At 41.2% G+C, this 10,244-nt stretch overlaps 1 protein-coding gene across 1 annotated transcript; it reads left to right on the top strand.

Annotated features, from left to right (window-relative positions):
- Nucleotides 1-3,188: 3,188 nt before the first annotated feature.
- On the top strand, nt 3,189-5,502 carry LOC115391922 (trace amine-associated receptor 13c). The gene is made up of 2 exons (XM_030096355.1): nt 3,189-3,465; nt 4,604-5,502. Exons 1-2 carry the CDS (start codon nt 3,189-3,191, stop codon nt 5,500-5,502), a joined length of 1,176 nt encoding a protein of 391 aa, XP_029952215.1.
- Nucleotides 5,503-10,244: the final 4,742 nt, after the last annotated feature.

Genomic DNA, 10,244 nt, shown 5'->3' with positions numbered 1-10,244 from the left:
TCATTTCAATGGCGTGCACTGGCCCTGGTTCAGAGCGCACGCGCGTTGCCAAGGAGCTCTCGGTGCTCACGGCTCACGTGAAAAATAGAAGGAAGCGGAGCGGGCGCGCTGCGTTCCTATGTGCGTTCTGTGCGGGTAGTCAGAAAGGTTAATAACATTGGAGGCGATCACAAACTCCGTGCGCGTGGTGCTTCCGCGCGAGCGTGCCCGCGGCACTTCTGCGTCCGGTGCGTTCGCTCCCAACGGGAGCTCCTCCAATGGGGTGGGAGCTGGGCGGAGCCTTGGGGAGATGCTACATTCGTGCTGCATGCTAGTTTTCCAAGATTGTCGACCCTAGCTTTAATGGACGTGAGCACCTATATGGTGTCCATCCTTTAAATGTAGGTTGAATGTTTACATTAGGAGTATCCATAGGGTTGTGGTGGGGAAAAGGAGCTGTATTCTTGGCTAGGGCCCTTCTGTGCAATGTTTGCATGTTCTCAATATGGCCTCATGTGTTCTCTTTGTATATTTACCTTCATGCACAATCCAAAGGGATATTAATCAACATATAATTGTCTGCAGGCAATTATAAGTTGACCATTATGTCTATCCCAGCTACAGCGTTATTATTTCTGTAGTTGGGATGGACATACATGGATTAATGTAACTGTCATAAAAAAAACAAAAAAACACTCAAATAATTTTAGAAAATTAAATGAAAATCTAATGAAAGGACGAGTGATTAAAAAACTGAGGTACTTTTGCGTTAACAATGTAACACGTGATTCTATTATGTGCACATTATTCACATGTGTGTCCTTTAAAGGATCATCTTGAATTTTAATTGATATTCAGATTCAAAGTGACCACCCACATGAGAACACAGTGTCAGGGCCAGACAGGATTTGTTGTCCATTCATATGCAATTCCTCTGAGTCTTCGTTAAACACCCAACAGTATGCCAGTCACAGAGTGTTGCTGCTCTCATGACACTCTCATCATCCGGGGGATAAAGCACTGCTGATAATCAGAGGTGGGAGATTGAAGCCTGATCAAGTCATCTCCATGCCATGTTTTTGCCCTCACCATGTACCACAGACAAGCTGAGGAGCAGGGTTGATTAGATTCACCTGGTATGGTACATGGTCAGAGCAAAAACATGGCATGGAGATGACTTGATCAGGCTCCAATCTCCCACCTCTGCTGATAATTGAAAAAAAGATGCATCCTTGACTGAAATCCACGAGGTGAAAACAGAATAGTTTCATTGGCTTTGCCCTGGCCTGAATATGTCCATTCAGGTCACCCTTTGTTTTCTTAGATATATGCACCTTCTTGCTCTCCAGCCCAGTGAACAGCTTAAATGATTGAAGGACTCGTGCATTTAGTTGTCAGTTGTAAAGGGGAGAGAGAGATGTTTGGTGCAGAACTTGGGGCTTGGATAAAGTTACTGACAGCAGCAAGGTGCTTTCAGCAGTGTGAGGACACAAGAGCGGAAAGTAACTAGAATACACACATAATAAACTAAAGCTGAGCTCAAAGGGGAAGGTGTTTTAAGAATAAAGCAGCATTAAACAAAGAACTGATCATGGAAAACAAATACTGTGACGACAATTAAACAGGAGACCTTGGCTACAAGAATATATCAGCCATTTTTTCACCCTCCGAGCTGAAACACCAACTGCATAGGAACACCTAATTCATCAACCCATTTCTGAATCAGAGTCATTTTTATTGGCCAAGTACAGTTGCCGATTCAAGGAATTTGATGCGGTGGAGAGACACCCAGGCAGCCATTTGCGGCACCATTTGCCACATTTCAGATGATAGCTCTCTGTTTCTATATGCCACACACCAACTTGACAGCAGATGAAATGAGATTCAACAAACTTTGAGAATTTATCAATTTTGAGCAGAAGCCCTGAAATAAAGGCATAGTTATGGTTGATATAATATGGTCAAACATTTACAGGAATCAAGAAGCGGCACATTCAGCAAAATAACATACGATTCATTTGGTAAATACAGTTTACTTGCACACATTGTATTTTTCCACTGATTTAACAGAACAAAGCACATGCCAGTGTTTTTCACATTCACCCATTTGTTCACACATTCACACACTGCTGCCATGCAAGGTGCTCAGTTGCAGTTTGGGGTTCTGTGTCTTGCTCAAGGAAACTTTGACTCGTGCACAGACAGGGGATTGAACCTATAAACTTCTGACAACCTGGTCTGCTCTACCAGCTGAGCCATTGCTTCAACTCATTACAGTAAATTGTCCTTCCACATCTCATCATCCAGAGAAATGTGTTAGGTTTGATATGTGACAAAAGAGCATTTTGCGTGTTATTTATCGCAGTCTGACATTTGTAGTTTTTGAAACAAACAAGATGAACAGGGAAAATGGAAAATCATACTGATGAGTGTATTGAAAGGGCAGATAAATTGGTCCATATCTTTTTCTAAATTCCAAACTTAGTTGGAGACATTTTTGAAATCAAAATGTTCAAAATGGCTCAATTTGTTCTCTGGGACTGAAACTACCCTCATAAAATTATGACTATTGCAAAGGACGACTTAAAGTTTTGTTTTTCTTTTTGTTTTGTTTTTTTTTTTTTTGTTTAGTTTTTTTGTTTTTTGTTTTTTTTTTTTGTCATTTTTACGGTTCAAATACACTTCATAGCTGTACAACTCAAACACTGAATGTATTTTTGGACAATTGTATTTAACTAATTTATAATCTGGAATATTAAAAACTTATATTTTTTGACATAAGCCAAAAGAAACAGATTTGCTCCTTTAGTCAGTCATCACATCTGTAATTATGTGTTGTTATGTGTTGTTTGTTATTTTGGTCATGTATTATTATATTATCACAGTTTGATAATGATGTTATGCAATGATAAGAGATAACACTCAGTCAGAAGCTAAAATGACAGGAGGTGTTAACGCTGCACTGAGAGCTGCCTCATCAGTGACATTTTAGATGCTAAAAGAAAAAGCTGAAAGAAAACCAAGAGAAATTCAACAGACTATTAGTAGTCTAAAATGATTTTTATATGATTAGATAATTAGGACTAGATAGTTATGTAATTTTTTTGCTTGTTTGTTTCATCAGGGTATCTTCAAAGTTGTGGACATGGTTTCTTGAGCAGTGCTGCCATCCACACATCCCAGGAGATAAAACCAGTGTAACCTGGGCCATGACTGCCCTGCTTCCCAACGTCAGCATCCCCGGGACCACCGCAGCCCTGCTGGTGACCACCGACTGCCCCCTGAACCTGACCCCAGCAGCTCAGGCGGGCCTCGGGTTGGGCCACGCTCCGCTCTGCACACTCTGCTGCTGCGGGTTCCTCAACCGCACCTTGGCTGTGGTGTTCATGGTCAGCTTGGCCTTCGCCATCGTGGTGGGAAACGTAATCACACTCACCGTATTCGTTCAAACGCGGCAGTCTCGAACACCACAGGGATACTTGAAAGGTAATTTTGGTGATCATTTCTACTTCCTCCTATTCACTGGTAATTGTTTTATCTGCTCTGGCAATTTCAGTGAAATTTGATGTTTGTCTACTAATTACAGTAAAAACATAAGAAGAAATGCAAATAATTCATAGTGAAATTAAGCATCACACTTAGTTGAAATATTGTATTTGATTCCATTTGAAAGGTACCAGATGAAGAAGGAATTCAAAAGGAATTAATATTTAATTTCAATCACATTAAAAGCTTAGCGGATTTCAGAAACGTATGATTATTTATTAGCAATAATATGATATGATGTGATATTATTAGGGATGGGACGGGATCTCGTGTCACGAGATCTCGCGAGATCGAAATGCCGCGAGATTTCTCGTCCATGCGTTGAACGATATTAAGTACGTTTAGATACAGGCAACAACCCTTTCTTAACCAGCATATTGACAGAATAATGCATTACATGGTGCACAGCCATGTAAACACGAGCAAAAACCCGAATATGCTTAAGAACCTGGTCAAAAGGGACATGAAATACTGTTCTGCACATGTTCTATCCTCAAGGAATCTTGGTCTTTTGAGTACACAAAGTCGCGGCCGTTGGTGAGGGGCGAAAGTGGCGGGAGCACTTGTTTTGTCCGCCTACACCGCAAGTGGCGGGCGGCGTTAGTTCACTTCCGCATTGGTGGGAGCGCTTGTTTCCACACCCGCACATTCCAGGCGGGCAGTATTGAAGAAACCAGTTTATTAAAAATAATCGTGGCCTACCTCTTGTGTTGTTTGGGAGCACAACAGGTTTGGAACACAACAGGTTGAACATGCAAACAGCACACCTAGTGGCATGAAGTGCAAATGCAGCCATGGCGTCGTCTGTGCGCCGTGGTTTGAATGGGGATATAGCTGCTCATGTAAACATGAAAATCTTGTCTTGTCTCGATCTCGCGAACTCAGTCTTGTGAGACATCTCGTCTCGTGGAATTTGTGTCTCGTCCCACCCCTAGATATTATGATAAAAAAAAAAATTAAAATAAATTAAATTTGACAAAATGTCAAAAATTAATTTGTGCTTTGGAGTATTCTTGAAAAGAAGTCTGAATCTCCCTCGGCTTCACTCTGCTTGTGCCTGTCTCTCTCTCTCTGACAGTTTCTTTGGCTATTGCGGACATGATGGTCGGCGTCCTCGTGGTTCCGTTCTCCGTCTACACCGAAGTCTCTCTGATGGTGACCAGCGCCCCTCCGACCTGGTACCAGGGCAGCTCCAATGCTCCGGCCCACTCCTCCCCCCTCGGCGACCCGGTGAGCCCTTGGCAGCCGTGCATGCTCATCGGACCCGTGTTCGCCGGATGCACGTTCGTTTCCATCAGCACCATCTTCCTGATGACCCTGGAGCGAAGCGTGGCCATCCTGCGCCCGCTGCACAAGGACGCTCTGGTGACACGGAGGCGAACTCTCTTCCTCATCCTGCTGTCCTGGGCGGCCAGCTTCCTGTTGGCCCTCGCACCGCTCATCTTCAGCGGCAACTTCACCTTGGAGTACAATGAGTGCAGTCGAATGTGTAATTACACTCCGCTGCTGTTCGGGAGCCAGCTGCCTCCCGATGCCCACATCCTGCTGCTGTTCCCAGCGTTCGACTTCACGCTGCTTGGCGGCACCTTAGCAGTGAACATCGTGTCCTTCACAAGCATCCGGCGGTATTCGCGAAAGCGTAAACTGCTGTCGGAGGGGAGCCTGAGCGACGGAGGCGGCGCAGCAGGAGGGGGAGGATGCCCTCACAGGCCCTCCTTTTCAGATATCAAAGCTGCCAAGACTATTGGCATATTAACGTTCGCCTTCACCGCCTCCTTCTCTCCCATCGCAGTGTTTGTGCTGGGAAACGTGGTGGGATACACCTGGTGTAACTTTTCCTTCTTTGCCTTCTGGATTCTGACAGGGAACAGTTGCTGTAATGTGATTATCTACAGTGTGCGAGACCACCGCTTCAGAAAGGGCGTGACGTTGCTCTTTCAGCGAGAACAGTCGCCACCGAACGGTGAGAAAACCTGAAGGCTACGTTTAGTCACAGGAGAGACAAATATGTGTTTTGTGGTGAAAGTAAAACTTTGACTTTGAATGGTTTATCTGTTTGAGCGATTTGCTTCGTCACTTTCTTCATGGGGAAGATTGCTGCCCTGCTCATGTTTGCACAGTAAATATGGGGTCCCTTTACCCTGGAAAAATAACTGGAAGCAGAAACATGGCACATTCGCTTTTTTTCCAAAGATAAAAGTCTTTTCCACTTGTCTATTTGTACTATTTGAAAATTACGTTAACAGTATGTGGTTTGGTGCAGTCCACAGGCCAGCGACATCCAGGAGAGTTTTCAGCTGTCGATCATTTTTGTATATCAGGCCAGGTTTAGCTGTTTCTATTGGTTTACAGTTTTTATGATAAACTAAACATGACCTGGTTTGTAATACTTGCATGCTCATTTCTCTACAAGAAGCATCACTTCTGACTTTGACTGGGTGAAAATTCTTCCTTCATTATTCCTCATCATTTGAAGCTGCATGACTGTGTTGACTCGCTGTGTCAAATATTTCTCTCAGTTTTGCTCTTTTTGGTTTTTTTTTATTTTTATTTTCATTTTTTTCACATTTGTTGAATCGAGTTGAAAATCTTTTCTTGTCCCACAGGGGGAAATATACTGTGTCAAAGCAGCAAAGTGACAGTATAATAAGAAAAACAGAGAACACAAGTATAAATAATACATTTAAAGACATCAGAAGCTAGCTTGGCTATACAGCAAAATGTAATGTTTTGACCATTCTCACTCTTTGTTTTTCCATTTGTTGACTTATGAAAGGTTGTCTGCACTTCCTGACTTCAATATGTTCTTTTCAGCACAGATAAATTCAGCAAATTGTGTCAGGAAATATATTATATAATGGCATTATGTGATCTGCTATGGCAACCACAGAGCAGCCGAAAGCGGATCATGATACAGAAAAGCATATCTTGACCTGTTTTCAAGCTGTAGGTCCCACGAATGAAGTTTCAGCCATTCCACATTATTCCTCTGGAAGCACAAATAAAAATGACATAAATCCAACAAATTTTCAAAGCATTAATCACATTTTTCATTATTACATGAACACTTTCTGTTGATAACTCATCTGTACTCTTTCATGTTAGTTCAGCAAGGGACTACTGTGAGTTTCAGGATGTGGAAGTATTTTATCTACTGTACATCCATGAAAGCGGTGCCAATCTCCCCACTGAATTGGTGCCAAACCTTTCAACCTTTTGTATCTTTTTTTTTTGTGTGTAATAATGAGTAAAGTGAGGTGAAGACAGACTGGTTGTTCAAAACACAAAGGCACTGCAGTTCATCACTACAGAGTGTAAAGAACTGAACCTACAGTTCAAAACTTTGGTTCCCATCAGATGTATCATTTCAAACCAAATCCATATCTATGCATTTGCACAACGGAGCAGCTTTCAGGTTTGAACCAAGCACATAAACTGTAGATTTCCAGGAAAAAGACCATTATCTGAATAAACTGCCACAAAGCGTGTCTCACTGTCTCACCTGTCTCTCTTTACACTTTACCTCATTTTATTTGATTACTGTTAATGGTATTTTTGTCCTTTTTTTTTTTTTTTTTAACTTTTTTTTGGACTGACATGTTTATCTTGAGGAAACGGTTCATATCACAGATTCAATTCTCCTCTGATGTTGCACTTCTGAGCATCTCGTGTTATATTGTAAAATAAATCTGCCTCAACTTTCAGAAAAGCACTTTATCATTTATCACAGAAGCCCTCTGTACTGTGCCATGTGAGAAAAAAAATGTATGTGTATATTTTTCGGGGTTTAAATTATTGTGTATTTTACTAGCAACTGAAAGGAGAAAGATATATATTTATTATATACTGTAAGTATTGACTACATGAATGGGACACCAACCACAGAGATGCAGTATGAAAAACATCAAATCAGACCGCCGCACTGTGTAACATGATTTCTGTCAGCTTGTTAGTCTTGTGCGCTGTTTAGACTCATGAATAATAGAAACTGACATTTTAATTTTCTATAAGAAGCAGGTTAGGAGCAGGGGAGCTTTGTGAAGCAGTGAGTGGCAGGTCTGAAATGGAAAGTGAATCAAGATGAAATAAACATAATAAAATGTTACATCATACAGATTTGTTTTCAGATTCAGAAGAAAAATTAATTTTGGAATTGACAGTTCAATGTAAAAATAAATAAATACAGTTCGTTCTATTTACCAAGAAGTGCCAAAGGTGAGAATATCTTGATATTTTTGGAAAATCCATCCATTCACTCTGCTGCTGAGATCTGGACGGATCAGAATAACAGTCCTATCTGCCACTTAGATATTAAGCTGCAACCTGCAGATTTACTTTATCTTATCATAAAAGCTGAATAACAGTGTAAACAGTCAATGCAAAGGTGAAAATAACCAATGGGGAAAAATTATTCTTGCACTTTTCCTAAAAAAACAATTGGATCTATGCAGAAATCTATTGATCTGTGTCAAATGCCTTTCAAAAGTTGAAGAATTTGAGTTTTTACACCAAATCTCATGTGTTACTGCTCCTGTGAACATGATTGATGTCTCACTGAAAGATGTTTACTTTAATTCTGCACATTAGAAATATTCTTTAGGTTCAATGTCCATATATCTTATATTGATATTTCTATCAATTCGATGTGTAAGGAGCGTCATGGGCGTTGACAGTGTGTAAAGCACAGGGGGGCACAGGGGGGCCGATTTATACAGATCCTGTAAAAAGTGACGGAAACTGCACATTCATGCAAACACAGTCTTCTTTAGGTTTGTGTGCAAATTTGCAGTGAGAAATGAACCAAAACGATGAGTGACACATGCAAATAGGATTATTCAAATTTTACCTTTGTGCATGTTGAATCCTATTGATATGACCAATAAAAAAAAAAGAGAAAAAGAAAAAAAAGCAAATAAACAAGATCTGGTAGATGATAAGACATAAAATTAAGGCTATGAAGTAGAAAAAACACAAGAGCACTGGAGGAAATTCTGGGAATGAGTATGAAACAGAAAATATAATAATTCCCACAAATTTGAAAAAAAAAATGAGGAAGTATGTCTTACTACAAAAGCAGCATCACTGTCAAACACTGAGCCAATTTGCAGCCACTTTCATCGACACACTCATGCGCAAAACAAGCGTTTTCAGATGTAAATCACATTGTGCATTGTCCATTCATGAATTAGCAAGAACTTCTCACACCATTTGTCCCAATCTGAGAGACCGATAGTCCATATTCATGAGGCTAAACTGATCACTCTTTGTTTCACTGCGTCTGTTCCTCAGTGCGACACGTTAGATCGGCTTTTACTTGTATAAGTACGCAATATGTATGTATGTAAAGTATGTGCCCATTATTTACACAGATCTTTAGTAGAAGAGGCCCGTGGTGGATAAATGGCAGCTGAAAATGCTAATGAAATTGGCTTTTTTTTTTTTTTTAAACAAAAACAGAAAATAGGCAGATATCTAGAATCACATATCAGTCGGATATTGTCAGTGTTTTTTCCGAGCCTTTTCAAGCCATAGTGATAAGCTAATAAACTCTCTTCAAGTTTGAGGTTCATTACTTAACACACAACACTGAGGGTCATATAAATGTTCTCATTTATGCTACAGTGACGGAGATTAAGAAAAAGGAAGGATTTCTTTAAAGCCAACTGACAACTTGACATGTTCATGCAGGCACTTCTTTTATTACTATCCATGGTGCTGTGATGTTGTAAATGTTGACCCACCAACAAACATCAGGGAATCAAGCGGTCAATGACGGGAGAGAAACTGATATGTTAGCATGTCATGTGTAAACTTCACAGAACGAATGGATGAACACAGTATCAAACGTGTGCAAACTTCCGAGTACTTTGCATTGTTGAGCAAAAATTGTCATCATTTTCTGAGTTTCGATATCAGTCATGGCAAAAACCAAGAATGATACTGTTGGTTGGGTGTATAAAGCCCCTTTCACACAGAGACTCTGCATAGAGACCGAGCTGAGACCCCCTGCTGTGTGACGGAGGCGCAGCAATGCCACTCGTTAGCGTGTGCCTCTGCTCCCACTGCGCCGCCTCAACGCTTCAAACAGACACCGTCACAACACGGGCGGAATAAATAAACCCGCCATTTTCCCTCCACGCCAACCACACAATACCTGACAGGGGGTAATTAAGGCACGACGGCCCCAGCAGCACATACCGGCTGTGTGAAAGGGGCTCAAGAAAACAAGTGATAATTATTGTGCTGACGTTGAATCGCTGTACAGAGTTTGTATCGGTGCTGCATAATTCATCAGTGGAGATTGCATCAGATCTGGTAATAATAAATGTGTATGGGAACATCTCACTTGTGACTTTGATGGGGTTGAGCGTGGTGGTTATGCACTCAGCTCGCTGCTGTAATATTCACTGCCTCAGCAGTTACACAAGCTGCTGGGAAACCACTTTGGCTGTTTTACCTTGTTCGCTCCAGTGCTTCGCTGGCCTGATTCCAGTCAGATCAGAGGTGTCATTTTATGTAATGTGGAGGGGAGAAAAGGACATTGATACGCGAGGGGATCTTTAAAACTGTGATAATAACAATCCAACATACATAGAACAGCGTGCAGAGAATGATGATGGTTTAGGGGAAATAGGTCATGATTAAAAAAAAAAAAAAGCTTCTGTGATTCCACTTCACTTCACCCTGCAGTGTGTCCCCAAAACTTTATGAGTGAATAC

The sequence above is a fragment of the Salarias fasciatus genome, chromosome 1 (assembly GCF_902148845.1).
Source record: "Salarias fasciatus chromosome 1, fSalaFa1.1, whole genome shotgun sequence".
NCBI classification, from domain to species: domain Eukaryota; kingdom Metazoa; phylum Chordata; class Actinopteri; order Blenniiformes; family Blenniidae; genus Salarias; species Salarias fasciatus.
Note: the sequence above shows the minus strand (reverse complement) of the source record. Positions and strands in the feature narration are given on the sequence as shown.

Bases quoted from the DNA above. Each gene is read 5' to 3' on its own strand.
- LOC115391922 (XM_030096355.1), top strand. From the start codon at position 3,189: ATGACTGCCCTGCTTCCCAACGTCAGCATCCCCGGGACCACCGCAGCC. The intron at 3,466-4,603 runs GTAATTTTGGTG...TCTCTCTGACAG, and splicing joins ACCACAGGGATACTTGAAAG to TTTCTTTGGCTATTGCGGAC.